The following is an 18,466-nucleotide window of genomic DNA, read 5'->3' as shown; positions in this document are numbered from 1 at the left end:
CAGATCACCGAAGTCAAGCATCACTGGCTACGGTCAGTGTGAGGGTGGGTGACCACTTGGATCAGTCTGCGTAGGGACCGAGGGTGTGCGGTACGGGTACTCGTTAAACTGTTCTACCGTAAAGTGCTCGACTTCGCTTGCAGGTCGTCGGGCTACCGAAGCGGGGTGCCATCCCCTTTGAAGAGGATCAAAATTGTGATGGCATGTCTTCGGATCATCCTTAGGGGTGTTTCCCAGACCGCCGCCAATAGCCCATCATGCAGCTCTATTGAGACGTAAATTAACTACAACAACAACTATCTTATTTCATAATTATATTTATTGAGCTAAAAAGGAAATATTATTGTTAAAGCATTACTATTTTTCTACCATTTTAAATCGATAAGAAAAACCTAAGTTGGCTATTATGCATACATGATAATGAAGTGAAGTCCTAAATTAACTGTGCATTTGGTTTCTTAAAAATCTTACTAAATGTCTATGAGTAAATGGCTGCATATTTCTTATGTACTTCTGATTTAATAAAGATTTTTTTTTTTTACAAAAATTATCATGTATCCCAGGTAAGTTTTGTCAAAAAATCCATATCATTGCAAAAATGTATTTCCATAAAATATTTACCTTTTTAGGAAAAATAAACAGAAAATATTGGTTTTTAAAATATTATGCGTTACAGAAGAGTTCGGTTTCATTTCGGAGTTCCAAGTCAGCTCGAGTCCGAATTTTTTTTATCCGAATCCATCCGAGCTTGTTTGTTGAATAGAGGCCAAGTTTTGTGGATTTTAGTCTAAACGAAGAGATTCGGCATTAAATCCTTTTTATCATTAAACTGTATAACAGAAAGCGAAAAGAAAAATCCAGAGTTGAATCTAAAATTTTATCATGGGTCTGAGCATAAAAACTCTTTTCAGTAAAACGACCCCGTCTCATCTCTGATATGCGTAAAATATGAAAATATGCAAGATATTAAATAATTCTATGCGAAATTAAAAGGTACCACTCTTCTAATTAAAATTCGAGAATAAGTTTTTGATTCTGTTAATGATTATAAAACATATTTAATGCATAACATTACGCCATTATAAATATATATTTTTAATTAATGTTTTAAAATACAATTTGGAGATTGAACAGAAAGGGGGAATAGAAAAAATATAAGCATGGAAGTAAAACATCAATTTATTTTTGAAAGAAAAATTTAATTTAAATGAAATTGGTAAAAGAAAAAGCTGAACAATCATTAAAGGGCTTCGATTTTCTATTAATAACAATTTACAAATGATTTTAAACTAACGAAACAGATGTTACTAATCTTACCTCCGACAATATTTTATTCCACAAATTTTATGGTTGAGTATCATATTTGGAAGTTAACCTGTAATTAATGATTTTATAGATCATACATAAACATTCTACAATTTTTATGGTTAAGCATCATATTCGAAAATGAATAAGCAATTAATGAGTTTATAATACATACATAAACTTTCATTTTTTCATATTTTTATTTCCCCGTATTTAGCAGAAAGTAAAAACATTTTTTCAAACAAAAATTCATAACTTAAACTCTTTGCTAATAATATGACACGTCTCATTTTACCTTGACTAGAATTCACCTTTGCTGGTTATAGAGTTCTAGGTCAACAAGTGAAAGTGCTTTTACCAGTTTTCAATCTGTGTGCATGACCGACTTGTTTATTCATAAGTCTGTAGGATGAAAAGTGTAATTTACTTTCGTTTATAGCAAAATATTTGTCCTAATTAATTAAGAACGCATAATAAAAGTCTGATAAAACTGGAATATTAAAATTATACGACCTTTAAAATACTAGGGTTAGAAACATCTCTGTTTGTAATCTTTATGCATTAAAGAACTAAAATATCAGTTCTAATTTTAATAGCCTTAATTTTTTCCCCATTAGTTTAAGCGCATGCTATAATTTAATGCATGAGCAAAACTTTTAACATTTTTTAATATCTGATAGTCGAAGAAAGAATGCCGGGGTTTTATTAAAATTAAGAGTTAAATAAAAGGAAATAATTCTGGTGTTGATAGTAAGAAAATATAAATTTTTTAATTACTCACAAGAATTACAGTAAAACAATGGCTAATATCATGCCATCTCAAAGCTGCAATCATCGCTGCAACAATGGTGCACGGTTACGATCGCTACAAATTTTTACGGTGTTTACAGATTACTTTTCATATCAGTTAAGGAAGTTTTTTTTAAAAGATTTTCGAAACTGTACAAAATTATTTGAAATCTGAAGCTAAAAATAATCTACAGGTATGTAAGGTAATTTTTTTTAAATTCCGGTTAATTTTCTGCTAATTTATTCAATCTTAATTCATAAATGTAATACTTTTGATAACATTTGTGAAAAATAATGAAAATTTAAAATTAGAATAGTGCTGTATTGATATAGAATATATTAATGGGCCCATATCCGAGAGTTCATGGATTCGAACTCCACCGGCCGAAGACTCCCCGTGTAGTAAATGGTGACTGATGCACGTTAAATCTGTCGAGTCGCAAAGTCCTCCATGTTCCTATAACAAATCAATACCTCTGGGGGTACTGGATTGGAGATCGATCATTCTCTGATCTAGGTCAAAAATTACGATCTGTGTATGAATGAATGGATGTATCAATGGGTTCGCCCTATAAACGGGTGTGACGCGTGTGTGGCTGAAGACGAATTCTTGGCCATAGATGGCGCCACTGAAAAACAAGAAACGCACCCTTTGCCCTTAAATTTGCTCGGTTTCACTAAGCAGGCTTGCTAGTGTGGCAAGTGACATTAGAAACAAAAACAGCAGAATATATTTAAACTACATGAATTTTGGAACTATAATTTTTATCAACCTCTTTTATATGCAATTATTAGTACATACATAACATATATAAAGTTTAATTTACGATAACAAATTTACTGACTCTACCTGGGTTACACAAAAAATTGAATTTCTGTATATAAATGCAGCAGATTGATTAAATTTTACTATCAGGGTCGTAACAGAAACTGTTACTCCAGAGATGTGCTTCATGCTGCACGAGATTTGAAGAAAAATTGTTTTTTGACTTAATGTTAGTCAAATAAATAGGGGTGCACACATCGAAATGCATTGCAGGGGATATAAGACTTCAAAATTTTTTAATAATTTGAAACAAATTTATGTTTATATGCGTTAATTAATTGGAATAATAATAAAATTTTATTTTCCTAACATACTTTTTCGATGTTGTACAACTTTGCTAAACTAAGCTAAGTTTCTCTTGCTTCTGAGATCTACAATTTTAATTTTCTGTCATAATGATTCTGTGATTTTGAAGTTGATTAACGAATTTCTTAATTTTTCACTTTTTTAAAATTTGCTAAATGAATTTTTACAGGTTCAACAACTGTGGCTAAAAATTCTAATGCTTTCACATTTAGAAACCAGAATATTCCTCGTATGCAATCTCGTTTCATGTCTCCAATGCCAACTTTGAGGAATTCTGGAATTCCCAATGGACTGAAAACTCCCATTATATCCAATCAAGCACTATTTGGTATAAACGAGGATGAAAGTTATGGATCTGGCTTTGAAATGATGGATAACGAATCATGGGGTTCGTTTTTAAGATTTTGGTTTATTTAAATACTGGTTTCAAACAAATGCTCCTTTTCTATTCTCTTTATGTAACATAAAAATGTAATGTCATAAATCGTTTTTCTTTGCTGCCGGAAGCCATTAGGATTCCAAAGTTATTAACAAAACTGTTTTTTATTTATTTATTAAATAACTAGCCCCCTTTTGCGGATACCTTGGACACCTTTCAGAATTATCTTAAGCAACATATAAATGTTAGCCAGGCCGATTGCACTGCGCAACTGAATTTAAATATCCTAATTTTTAAACTATTCCTCCAATCCGAACACCTTAATTAGTCTTAAACCATATATTAACCAACTTTTTTCACCGTTGGGCTGTTGTACTCGTAAAGGTTCTTTGATTTCAATTTTAACTTTTTTCAAGAGATGTCCGTCCCGCAGTGGACTGATCGTTAAGACACGGTTCCCAGTAGATCACCGTCCCGCAGTGGACTGATCGTTAAGACACGGTTCCCAGCAGATCACCGAAGTCAAGCATCACTGGCTGCGGTCAGTGTGCGGGTGGGTGACCACTTGGATCAGTCTGTGTTGGGACCGAGGGTGTGCTGTATGGGTCCTCGTTAAACTGTTTTACCGTAAAGTGCTCGACTTCGCTTGCAGGTCGTTGGGCTACCGAAGCGGGGGTGCCATCCCCTCTGCAGTGGATCAAAATTGTAGTCAAAACTACTGTTAATCAAAACTAGTGCGACGTAAATGAACTACAACTACAACAACAATCAAGAGATGTCCACGATATTGACAAAGTTATTTGTGTATTGAATTTTAGTACTAAAATTTATAATCCGACCTGCAACCATTTAATTACTTAAACACCCGTAAGTATGAGTTCAGGACATTTCAGTATAGTTGGAAGAAGTATTAAAAATTTTTTTATCCCTTCCATAAGATAAACAGAAAACTCATCCCTATGTGATGTGCTCCATTGCATTCACATTCTATCACGCAGTTCTCGAGATATAACTTGAGTATTCTTTCATATACATGCAATACTATTGTTCGAAAAAGGCAAGTTCCGTCACTAATAATTGATATGACTGTATGCTGCACCAAAACACGCTCTTTACTTAAAATGTCTTCAGTCATTTCAGAAAGGCTCGAAAATAAATCTAAATAATTACTTCATAACTAAGTTTTTATTTCTCACAGTTATTCTTAATATATACTTAACGTATAATTAATTTTTCAACACTGCTTAAATTATTACTTACGACAACCTAACGAATCTAAATAAATTTGAACGTGTAACTAGTTTTTTAACACACTTAAACTATTTCACAAGACAACCCAACAAAATGAATACTATAGATATTGATTTTGTTATTCATTTGTTGCCAATAGATAGAGAAATAACCGAGTTTTATGGTGCCCCATAAGAAATATATATGTTAATTAAATTACATATTTTTAATGGTATAGAGTTACTATTTACAATACAAATTGCGATTACGATTGAAAAAACATTTTTTTTAAGCTTAAAGCAGAAATAATCAAAGCGTCTCGCTCGTCGTCAATTACACTGAAATTTCTGTAGCTCGCCGATCAAATTGAAATCTTGTACGAATATATAGTTTTTACCGTATAAGAAAACATGTAATATACATATATGTTATTGTGCATGTGTGCATAGTTGCAAAAAAAAATTTTAAAATTGCTGTTTAATTTTTTAAATTATAAATTAATATTAAGCCAACAAATTCCCTTAAGCAACATTAATATTTTTGGAAGAATTTTAAATTTTTTCAAAATATTATAATCATTTCTTTAATTGTATTATCTTATCGTCATCTTATCGGTATTCCAAAAATAACAGTAAAAGCTATTTAACTTATATAGACTCACTAAAATTGAGATATATTAGTTGAGTATTTATAATATCGTATGGTAAATAATAATGCATGTATTGTTCAAGACAATTTCTATAACAAAATAACTTTCTAAAATCATTTCCAAAAATTTATATTAAAATGTATCGTGAAGAAATGCAGTTAAATATACACTACTGGTTATTAAAATTGCTACACCAGGAAGGCGACACACCACGAACGTGAAATTTGCAGGACGGATAAGGCATGTTGTGGTATGCAAATAATTAGTTTATCAGCGCATTCCTGCAAAGCAGGCGGTGGTAGGGACATATACAATATGTATAACAGAAAAGATTTGACAGGAAGTTCCTCTAACAGAAATTGAATTTGAGCGTTGTTCTTGGGTAAAAAAGTTTTTGTTATGCCTCTTGTAAGAAGGACAAATGCCTACCAGTCCGTGTCTCAGTTTGATCGAAGTCGAATTGTGGCCTACCGGGATTGCAGTTTATCATATCGAAGTATTGCTGCTCGCGTTGGTCGAGATCCCATGACTGTTAGTAGAATATGGAATCGATGGGTTCATGACGGTCATATGGAACGTCGTGCGGCATATTACTGGGCCCCCATCACTAACAACCGAGAAGACATGCATGTTATCCACATGGCCTTAAGGGATCGTACAGTTACGTCACGAAACCTGAGTCAACAAATGGGGTCATTTGCAAGACAACAAGTGTCTGCACGAGCAGTTCGACGATGTTTGTATCAGTATGGACTGTCAGCACGGCGACCATGGCTCCGGCTTCCCTTGCCGCTGCATCACAAGCAGGAGAGCCTCCAATGGTGTGATCAACTATGAACCCGGAAGAAGGAATGGCATGATGTCGTCTTTTTAGACGAATCCAGGTTCTGTATACAGCATCATGATGACTGCATCTGTGCTTGGCGACACCGTGGAGTACGCCCACTGGCAACTTGCATTCGACATCGTCATACTGGCCCTTTACCTGGAGTATTGGTATGGGATACACGTCTCGATTACCTCTTGTTTGCATTGCCGACACTTTGAACAGCAGCTGTTACATTTCTGATGTGTTAGGGCCAGTTGCTCTTCCTTGTCTTCGAGGCCTCCGTAACGCTACGTTTCAGCGGAACAATACATGACCGCATGTTGCCCGCACTGACACAGATCATGTTCGCCTGTTGTCCTGGCCAGCAAGCTCTACTGATCTCTCACCAATTGAAAACTTCTGGTTAATGGTTGCCGAACGACTGGTACGCCACCACTCGTCAGTCACTACGGTCGATGAATTGTGGCATAATGTTGAAGCTGCGTGGAATGCCTTACCCGTCCATGCAATCCATTCTCTGTTCGACTCGATGCCCAGGAGAATAACTGCTGCTATTGCTGCCAGGGGAGGCTGCTTTGAGTACTGATTCCTCAGGATCTACACATCCAAATATCCTGAAAATTTAATCACTTGTTCTTTCAACTATAATGTATGTGCCCAATAAATATCATTCAGTTATTTGCATTCTTTCCTGGTGTAGCAATTTTAATGGCCAGTAGTGTAGTTATATATAATTAAAATAATATTAACTTTTTTAGATACTTTAAAATTAAAGCATGACATGAAAGAGTCAATAATTGGTAAATGGGAGTTTTGTTACGGTCAATAGTGAAATAGATAACGTCTGGTCTGTTTAATAAATAATGAATATTTTTAAAAAAAAATCGTAGTCAAAGTCTGACTATTAAATATATCAAATTTATTTTGCACTGTCACAAAATTTTAAAACAATGTATGAAATATTTTAAACAACAAAAAAATAAATAAAATAATATTTTAAATTCGCGATCGCAACGAACTATAGGGGGCGTTGTTGTATGAGACGCTTACCTGCNATCGCGAATAGGAATTAGATTACCTTATTAAAACGTAACAATTTTAAATTCAGTTTTAAAATATTTTATATGTTGCACTCATTTACTTTTAATTTGATTACAAAAACTCAATTATTTAAATGCTATTGAAATCTATTTTTAAAGATTTCTAACGAAATAATTATTTAAGTTAACAATATTTGTAGTCTATTTTCATTTCTTTCTGGAGAATATATTTAATACAGTTGAATTTACTAAACTTCTAATTTTAAGAAAAAGCGAAACATATTTACTCTTCTTAATTAATAAATGATATCATGTAAAATTTGAAACAAATTAATAAATAAATTCATTTCAAACTTACCTCACATTATCTGCTGTTTTGGTTTGCAGTGCATTTATCTCTGCAAATTTTATGCAGCCGTACTTTCTGCCGTCCTTCATTGCGATCTCCATTAAGTAAACGATATAATTTAAAGCCTAATTTTAAATTATTAGAACACAGAAATGAGAAACCTGTCAATATTAATTTAAAAGTATTTAAGAAAGTTAAAAAGAAAAAAGTTAAAATAGAAATAATAGATCGGACGCAATGCACTTCACCGCCCAAACTAGTCACCAAAATGGCAACTGTTTACCCATGCGATCGGCGACAGCAACAATACTGGAGTCAGGTAATCCATCAGGGCCTTACGTACAAGAATCCTAGAGTACGCGTGTTAACGGCTTTAATTCAATTTGACAAGAAATCTAACAAACTAGATTTATCATTCTGCATTTTTGAAATTAAAGTTGATTGCTTTTTGGTAATTTATCGCTATGTATGCGAGATTTTATGTTAAACTCTTAACATTTTATAAAATTCATATATTTTGATAAATTGCTGATCACTAAATTTGTAGTAAATAATGATTTTAATATTTTAAACAAAGAAATAAACGATAGTTTTTAATAATTTAAATAAAAATGACTCAAATCTGTACGACAGCTCTCCTCGGGGGCTAGATAAAAGGGGGAATACAAGCTTGAAAAATAAAATACATGTTTACATTTATGATTGGGATTGTATCAGTACTGCGCAATATATTTAAAAACAAACTTATTTATTAATTAAAAATAAGAATAATTAAGTGTGTTTTCTTGAGACTCGAATTAAGAGGCAATCTTGTTACTGATCTGATCTATGTGTTACCGGCAAAGTATGAAAGGCCGGCATTATGTATAGTGCCTGACGTTTTTAGGCAAAGTATAAAATATGAGAAGTATTACATACTTTCCCTTGGCATTATGTATAATGCCGGATGCTATTTAGGCAAAGTATGAAATAAACGTCCTGATGAGGTTATTATGTTAATGATGTGCATGTTACTGTGAATGACCGAAATTGGTGGTTGTTGACTTTCCCCGGTGAATGTTGACAATCACATAGTCGCTTTGGTGAATGTCCGAAACATTTATTACATCCGATTTGGTACTAATTTATTCGTAGATATAATTACATTTATTCGACATTTTAATACTTACTGATGATAGATTGGAAGAAACATCAGTGTTTGGAGTTTTGGAAAAATGTATACCGGGCAGTGGCACTGAGCCTTAAAAAAACATCAGTGTAGGATATACCGGGCAAAAGTATACCGGGCAGTGGCACTTAACTTGACCTAGCATGACTAGACCTTTGGTAAATGTCCGAAATATATACTAGGTCTAGTTAAGTGCCACTGCTCGGTATACATTGACCGGTATACCCTACACTGGTGCTTTTTTAAGGTCAAGTATCATTGCCCGGTATATATTTGCCCGATACTCCAAACACTGATGTTTTTTCTAATCTATCGTCAGTAAGTATTAAAATGTCGAATAAATGTAATTATATCCACGAATAAATTAATATCAAATCGGATGTAATAAATATTTCGGACATTCACCAAAGCGACTATGTGATTGTCAACATTCACCGGTGAAAGTCAACAACCGCCGATTTCGATCATTCACAGTAACATGCACATCATTTACATAATAACCTCATCAGGACGTTTATTTCATACTTTAACCTAAATAGCATCCGGCATTATATAGAATACCTAGGCAATGTGTGAAATATAAATGATTTCATACTGGATTGAAAATATCGTTGAGAAACACTGCTTTAAATAAATAAGATTCATAATTATTAAGAAAATATTTAATTATTATGTTATTAAAAAACGATAAACCTAGTTTATATGAATGGTGTACTACCAAATAATATTTATAATATATGATGGTACAAATCTTTTTGTTAATACATTTTGCTATAATATTATGTGTCTTTTTTATTTATTTATTTATTTTTTGGATCAAGGACTTAGTAAATTGTTTGGTAGTTTTAGCTGAATCTTGCACTTATGCAAAGCATAGAAGGGGTATAAGTTAGCTGCTAATCGGACAAAAATTCTAAGCCAAAATTGCTGCCAAGTTTCTCTTTTCACTATTGTGAATTTCCAATAGGTATCACTTTATTTGCATAAGCGTAAGTTAAATGAAACAAAAGTTTAACAGGGGTCAAATAAATAAACAGTAAATGAGACGCATTGTTGATGAGTTGAAAACAATAGCTTGGTGATTTTTGCCGAATTTTGTCTGTTACCTATCTAAAGAATTAACTCCCGAAAAGACTATGGAAGATGATAAAAAATTATTAACTATTTCAGCTTTTTACGACTCATTACTTTTTATTATTAAACCTCCAACATAATTTTATTTTGAAGGTGAACAAAAAAGATGCTTATCCGTTTTGGGGGAACCGTAAAAAATATATTTCTATATTATTTATATTAGTACAGTATATAAGATATGATTAACTACAATATCAGTATGTCTATTACCACCATTAATTACCGCAGTGACGTTTGGCAATTTTCTTACTGTTTTCTGAAGTGGATAGTCACCACAAAAAGCCTTATAGGACTTTAGAACTATTGAAAATCATTACAAAGGTATATTACTACAAAAACTGAGAGCTTCTATCTAACAGAAAGGAACCGGAAGCTACTTGAAAATCTGATACAATGACTAATCATTTTTTTAAAATCAAATATAGACATATATCCAGTTCTTTTTTCATCCATTTCTTCGAAAATGTTCTCTATAATAACTCTAATTTCCTCATGATTTAATTTATCTCCGGACTGTCTATTAAGCAACCCACGAAGATCGTCAGCGGATAGGTAGTTGTCTTCATCAAAATCATAAATTCGAAAAGCATATTCAGTCTTAACATGTTGTGGACAAGCGTCACTGAAAATGGATAACATCGAAAGAAATTCTTCAAATGACATTCTTCTTTTGCGACCACAAAATACTCTCATGATTCGGTCGCTAAATAAACCTACCCGCAATTCCGATAATGCATTTTTAACGTCCTCAGTAAGCATCGACGAAATTTCGTCACTGAAACGATCATCAGATGGCAGTTTCTTAAACATCTTATAAGCATTCAGAATATCATTTCTTTTCAGATAAGTCAACTTCGTGTAATCTTGAATATCTTTCTCTGAAATTTCAGAAGCCAAACGTAATACGGAGGATATTTTCGACAAAGTTTCACCCATCTCTAAGTTCTTTTATTTATATATGTAAATATGTTATGTAACTAAATTACGCATAAAGCGAATGCTTATTTGGAAGAGATTGCCACAAAAGATAAATTTTAGGATATTACTGGGTCATGCTTATGCGATGTTTCTGTTTAAACCACGTCTAATTTTGTGAGTAACTGTTTTCACATGACTACTTTTCTTACCATTTGTAGAAAAATGGAATAAATGAACTGTATTTCTTCAAAATAAATAAATAATGCCATAGTTATTAATATTTAATTTTCTCAAAAAAGAAATATTTATTTCTAAAAAATAAAATTTTAAGCTGCTTTAAATAATATTTGCATTTGTTTATTTCTTAAAAAAATAATTTAAAAAAATTAGATACCTGCAAGTGACGTCAACGTGTGCCTCGATCCCGATTGGCTGTCGAAACGTGACATTTGCTTATGTTATTAACTGTTTTTTTTCTTTTTTTCATTTTATTTCGAGTATTCTAGCCCGTCAAATATAAATTCTCTTAAGTAACACATTTTATATTCTTTCACAAAGAAAGATTTACTTTAATTTTACTTTAATTCCTACTTAACACAAAGTCAACCACGGAGTCACGTAGAATAGACAAAACATAACATTAAAATACATAAACTTATAATAAATCTAGTCCATAAAATAATAATAATTTTTCTCTAGATTAAAGATGTAGATATGAAAAATTATATTTTAACAAATTTGATATCCGATACGGCGTGTATTTAATTAACTTCACATTAATTAACATTCTGATTTATGTAAATAATGTTTAAAGTAGGTTAAATAATAGATTTTCAAAAAAATTGGCAGTTAAATAAATAAATAAATAAACTGTGTTTGTCGATAGTCGTTATCTTAAGTTTTTATACTTTTTTTTTCTTAACAGCCACACTTTCATTTCAATAAATGTCATAATATTAATTTTATTGTTATTTTCACGCTACTTATCAGTTTTGAGGACCCTTAAAAAATACACTAGGCAGAGTACCTATTTTTTATAATCTGCATATAGGTACTGTATATACACAGTATCTATACAACTAATAACAGTAATAGGAATTTCGATATACAGAAAGTGTAAATACGGGTGGTTATCAAAATAATGGAAACACCCTAGATTTTGAAGGAATCCTTTACTAATATGGCGTAGGACCACCTTTGGCATGTAAAACAGCTTGGATTCGCCTAGGAATCGAATCATACAAATTCTGAATAGTGTTTAGAGCAGGGATGGGCAAACTACGGCCCGCGGGCCAACTGTGGCCCGCCGGCAGATTTTATCCGGCCCGCGGACCGAATTTTAACTTTTTACTTTCTCTATTTTTGTTCTACAAAACATAAATTAATTAAAATAGTTAGCATTAACAGCTTCAATTGATAAAATGTTGAAAGCAAAAGTTCCTTATAGAAAAGCCGTAGATTAGCTCCAACTAGTATTTGTCTTTCTCGAGGAGCAGACATATGGAATCTAATATAGGTGAATTGTACTTCACATGAGGCTTACTACGCATTTTAAGTTCCAACGAGCGGATTTTTCTTCCGGAGTGAGTTCTAACATAATTTACTGCGTATGAAAAGGCTGCACACATGCAACGTCATTGTAAATAATGGTGAAATTATTAAATGTATGAAATGGCTACTGCCTTTTTGAGTTATTTGTAAACATTTTTATTCCCAAAATGGCAACTAAAAAATGCAAAGTTGATGCACAGTGCCATACGTTCAATGATGAATTGACTTTATTTTATTTCAGAAGTTAGAATTTTTATTTTCGAAATTTTTACTCGGCCCACCAAACTTTTTTTTCTAGATTTTTGGCCCACGACCAGAAAAGTTTGCCCATCCCTGGTTTAGAGGAATATTGTACCATTCTTCATGGAGATATTGTGAAAGTTCCGTGAGAGATGCCGGTGGAGGATATCGATTCCGGATTGAAAGCTCTAAAATAGACCACAACGGTTCGATTATATTGAGGTCTGGGGACTGTGCGGGCCAAGGTAGATGTTCCACTTCATCCTCATGTTCATCAAACCATGATTGGACAATTCTGGCTGCATAAATAAGGTCATTATCATCCTGGAAAATTCCATCTCCTGCAGGAAACAAAATTTGCATCATAGGATGGACCTGGTCAGCTAAAACTTCTCTATACTTCTCCCCAGTGATCCTTCCTTTTAGAGTTACGATTGGACCAGCAGAAACCCACGACACGGCTGCCCATACCATGACTGATCCACCTCCATGCTTGACAGTTGGACGGAGGCAATCAGGATCATACGCTTGTGCAGGTGTTCTCCAGACATGTACCCATCCTGTTGTGGGGAAAAGTGTGAAAGATGATTCGTCTAACCATATAATAGTCTTCCACTTATCAATCGACCAGGTTTTGTGGTTGTGGTACCACTCTACACTACGTTTGGCATTTGCATCTGTGACAAATGGCTTGGGAATTGCTGTTTTGCCGTAAATGTTCTCTTTATGAAGATATCTCCTAACTGTAATTGTTGACACTGGAGAATCCAGATGCTGATTGAGCTCTGCGGTCACTTTGGCTGCAGTTGTTTTCTTTTTAGACAATACAATCCGCTTCAATACTCGTCGGTCTCTTTCACTCAGCTTCTCCTTCCGTACATTTTGCTTTGCTGAGCTTGTCTTTCCGCGCTGTGTGTATGCTGTCAAGACTTTAGACACCGTACTTCTAGAAACGCCTAAAAGGTGGAATGTTTCGGCCACTGTTGCTCCAACTAGTCGGGCTCCTAAAATTTGGTCTCTCTGAAAATCTCAGAGATGCCAACTTGCTCCTGACAGCAAATAAATATTTTAAAGTGATAGTTTATCAATTGTGATTCTTGGTTTAATAAATTCAATTTAGTAGATTTTTATCCACCACTATTTCTAAATAATTCGTAGGCTTATATAATTCACCACTTTATAATACTTACGTCATGCTATACCTTTTAAAAAGCAACCAAAAATAGTCAAAAATTACTTTGTAGTTGTTTACCGTTTTTTAATTATTTTGGCGTGTCCGGAGCAGTTGGCATCTCTGAAATCTGTGAGGTCTGACATTTTACGCTTCTGACAAAAAATCAAAACGTAGACACCTCTGCTAAAGCTTTGATTTATTGAGATTACATACATTTGCTGACTTGTGTGCTCAATATAGGCTTATAAGTCATTGTCAAGTAGAAAATACAGATAGAACAATTCAGAGAAAGACATCACAAAGAATACGTCCAGGGTTACGGCGGGAATCGAACCCGCTACCTCCACGCTTAACAGAGCGTTTGGACCGGCGATACCGCTCGGCCAGGGAGGCCCCTCTGCTAAAGCTCTCTCATACCACCTAATATATGCACTTCTTATATTAAAAAAAACTGGTAGCTAAGATTATATTTTAATGCTTATGAAGCGAATTCGTAAATACCCCTTTTATTCACAAGTGATTCCATTATTTTGAGAATCACCTGTATATTGGTATAGGTATTTCTATACATAGGTACTTGGTAGATATGTATAGAAATTCCTTGGGAGCTTGAATTTTTAAAATTAATTTAAGCTATTGTATATGCAAAGAATACAGCATTCAATTATAATGCCTTTTTTAATCTAATTCTTAAGTTTTCGTTTAGCCGCCGAGGAGTTTTTTGAAACGAATGAAAACATTTTAGGATCCAGAAAAGTTCTGCAAGAAAAACGAAAGTAAGTAGTGAAAGCAATTTTAGGTGATTCACAATTCACGTGCTATTTTCATGACTTTTTTGTTTCATTGCTTATTATTTTCATTTAACGAAAAGTAGTTTTTCTTAATAAAGGTAGTAAATTTAATTATTTGAAAATTTAAGTAACTTTAAAAAAAAAACACTTTTGGTAAATATGAGAAAACAATACGTTCTAAAGAAAATATCGAAACGATGTCATTATTTTACTTTAATGAAATTAAATAAATAAAAATAAATATTTTATATCCCTATGTTAAAGGCGTTTACTTTTATTTATTTTTTATTTTGATTATTATTCCAAATTTAAAGCTTTAATCTTAAGGCTAAGTTTATAAACCATTTTACAATTTTAAAACAGTAAATGAGTCACATTTACTTTCATTATAAGCTTTATGGAAAACCGTTTCCAGTCAACTTATATATTTAAATTGATGAAAACAAAAATACAGTAGAGCACCGATTATCCGAACCCTTATTATCCGAACGTCCAATTATCCGAACTATGTCAGAATTCGCTTTTTTGTTTTTAAGTTCAGAATACTAATTAACTTATCGAAAATTTTTCTAAACTTAGAAGAATAAATAATGTCCTCTACATCTGAATACCATATTTAATTTGCAACCTTTTTTAGCAGATTTCTTATAGTAACCATACATACATGTATTGTTATACAGTTAAACCTACATACCCCTTTAGCCCTCTTCAACTGAAAATTTTCTTCCAAGAATGGGAGTTTCATTTTGACAGTCTACAATGGTTGGAGTGCGAAAGAAAATAAAGAAAAATGCGGTAAAATCAGTAATTGACAAAAAAATTTATATAAAGCTAAAATATGATTTTAAAAAAATTCGAAATGAAAAAAAAAAGTTTAAAATAAATAAATAAATAAATAAAAAATATTTAAAAATTGAGAAAAAAAATTTAAACACGCCAGAGCTATTTTAGATAATACTACCAGTCCAAAGTCTGGAAAGGATGTGAAGGGAAGTTAGTGTATAAATATTAATCATTTAAACTAGATTTTAAACAACTTTCCTACTATCTTCATTATTAGAACCCCGTTCGGTCCCGAGCAGTTCGGATAATTGGCGCTCCACTGTACATAAAAAAAAATATGATCGCATTTTTGCAATCACTGGTTATCCATTGGTCAAATTTCAAGTCATGGGTTGAAAAATTCTAGTATTCATGTAATACATAATTCTAGTGTTTTCCACTGTTAGTAAATGCGTGTCACGAGGTAGAAACGAACATGTAAGCCTCATTTTCTTGGGGACATAGAATGTCTATCTAAAGAACTCCCTTTGTCAGCAGTCTGATGCACTGTTGGTGACCATGGCAACGTGGCTTTACTGTTTCAAATAGGGATGGCGCATTAACATTTCCTACAAGTTTTGACAGTGGTGGGCGAAGGAAGTATGGAGAGACCGACTTTCCAATATATGCTCCTTCTTGTCTCCATAATAGCAGAGAACGTCTGGATGGTGGAGTTCTTTAGATAATAGACTGTATCTTAATCGCATTAAATTAAAAAATTTCATTTTCTTTTCCAAAATTTTTTATTTCGTAAATAAATTCTTCACTTTGATTGGCTAGCAACCTTTGACTAGCTTGGTTGCTCTCAAAAACTGTCGTAATTCTATAGTATGATATTGGGAATATGACATTTAAATGAAGCTAAAAAAAGTGTAGCTGTGTTGAATTTTTAACTTTTACTTGCATAAAAATAACGAGCACATTAAAGTAGTTACCATTCAAATAATTTAGAATAATTAATAGTGAAAAAAATTAATTTACCATAGCATGTCTACCTACTATATGAAAATGTTTTCATTGTTTTGTGTTGATATGGGTTTTAATAAGACTTCTTTCAATGAGTACAATAAGTAGAATACCATAAATAACTTTACCACAATAACAACCACAAATGAAATGAAATAACTACCACAAATAACTTTAAATTTATCAAGAAAATGATTTTGAAAAATGCCCCATAGCAATTACTTAATCGGGGATTTACTCAAGGGTATTGTAAATTTTTAAACAAATAAATGTTAAAATAAGAATGTAAAAACAAACTTTATGCGAAAATATAATATTTCTGTAATAATCAATCCATGTGTTATGACTTAAATTTTTTTCTTTCCAGTTTTAAATGAAAACATACGTATTTAAAGTTGGTTGATCCGTGAGACAAAATGTGTCATAAGATTCATAATAATATCGTAAAAATGTGTCATAGAGACAAAACTGTGTCATATTGTGCTTCTATTCTAGAAATGATTTTCCATATCCAACGGATGTAATTCGTGAAGGAAAGAGTTTTGTTAATGATCCTTACAGCGCCTACAAGAGAAATCAGCCTGCAAAATTTGTAAACGAGCAGATTAATACAACTCCGTTAAGACAGACGATTTTATCCGCAGAAACAGCCAACGGATTCGGTTACAAAATAAATGAAAAAGAAAAGATTTCCAATGTTATTCAGGTAAAATATATTTTTAGTACATTTTATTTCTCTATGCTTCAGACATGAGTAACTAAAGATTTTCATTACAAATTTGACTGTGTACATAAATAAAACCAATCCTCTAATTAAGTATGCCTTTGGTCATATTTGAAATGAAATAAAGTTTGACACGTTTTAATCGCTTTAACTCAATGCTCCTCGTCAAGACGACAACACGGAAACAGGTTAGAAGCAAGAAAATGCACATTGACGAGAAAAAAATGAGAGAAACAGGGGCAGCTGCGGAATTGTGGTAACAGACATAGTCATATACCTATAGTCATATATATATAGTCATATATATAGCAGAATACAATTTCCAGTGCAATACCGAGGAGGAACAAAACTTAAATTATTTATTAGAGAATCGGCGTTATTTGGTACGAAAAAAAAACTCAAAAGCATCAAGGCGAGATAATATGTCTCGAGTAAAATGAATTTTAGAAATACCGTAATTGAATGCATGTCCTTGGTCCCAACGATATGCGGCAATTGATGAACCGTCGAGGATGATTTTCTGATGAACATGAAGTCTTTTTTCTTCTCCCATTAATTATCTTTAAATATTTTCATTATAAACAGTGCGGTTTTTTTTTTTTCATCATTCATTTGGTATCGTCTTGACGAGCAGCCTCATGCTTGAGTACTTGAACGAGCATTCTTTTATTTCAGCTAGCAACAAAAGTCTTCATTTTTGAGTAAATTTGTGTATGTAAATAAGTAGAAAAATATGAAAGCAAAGTGTTTTGATGGTGTGGCTCAAATAACTAAAATTTTATTTTTCTAACAAAAAAACATATTACTTTTGATAAACATTAATTTTATTACAAATTAATAAAACATGATTTTTTAAAAATTCAATAAAAAAACTGATAGCTCGTATAAGTGTATGTTTACATATAAATTTTTTTTAAAATAAATAAGGGAAAGGCAAACAGCGATACAATGACGTAAATTAAGCAAATCGTAACATATCTAACTTTGACCAAACTATGAATACCATGTTTCCCAGATTGCTGCTACCTCTTATATTTTGGGGGTCAGAAAACCAAATCCGTCGAAGAAACGGTATGTTTATTCAGAGAAAGTACGTTTTTATGTCTGATTTCGAGACGTGAAATATCGTCTGCACTTATTAAGTAGCATATTTGAAGTCTGCCCTTCGAGACATTGAGATTGAGTCCTAGAACGGGAAAATTTCATCATTAGATCAAAAGTAATTTGGGGTGTCCGTTTTTTATTTTGCGCACTGTACAGTCCGCAAAAAAAAAAA

General features: G+C 32.6%; 1 protein-coding gene across 1 annotated transcript in view; it reads left to right on the top strand.

Moving 5' to 3' along the window:
- LOC107451605 (spermatogenesis-associated protein 22) overlaps window positions 1-18,466 on the top strand; it is a 46,431-nt gene that overhangs the window by 5,174 nt on the left and 22,791 nt on the right. The window contains exons 2-4 of the mRNA XM_016067760.3: window positions 3,396-3,614; window positions 14,594-14,663; window positions 16,962-17,172. Coding sequence (XP_015923246.2) covers window positions 3,396-3,614; window positions 14,594-14,663; window positions 16,962-17,172 — 500 coding nt within the window. The remainder of the gene's footprint in view (window positions 1-3,395; window positions 3,615-14,593; window positions 14,664-16,961; window positions 17,173-18,466) is intronic.

This window comes from Parasteatoda tepidariorum, chromosome 9 (genome assembly GCF_043381705.1).
Source record: "Parasteatoda tepidariorum isolate YZ-2023 chromosome 9, CAS_Ptep_4.0, whole genome shotgun sequence".
NCBI classification, from domain to species: domain Eukaryota; kingdom Metazoa; phylum Arthropoda; class Arachnida; order Araneae; family Theridiidae; genus Parasteatoda; species Parasteatoda tepidariorum.
Note: the sequence above shows the minus strand (reverse complement) of the source record. Positions and strands in the feature narration are given on the sequence as shown.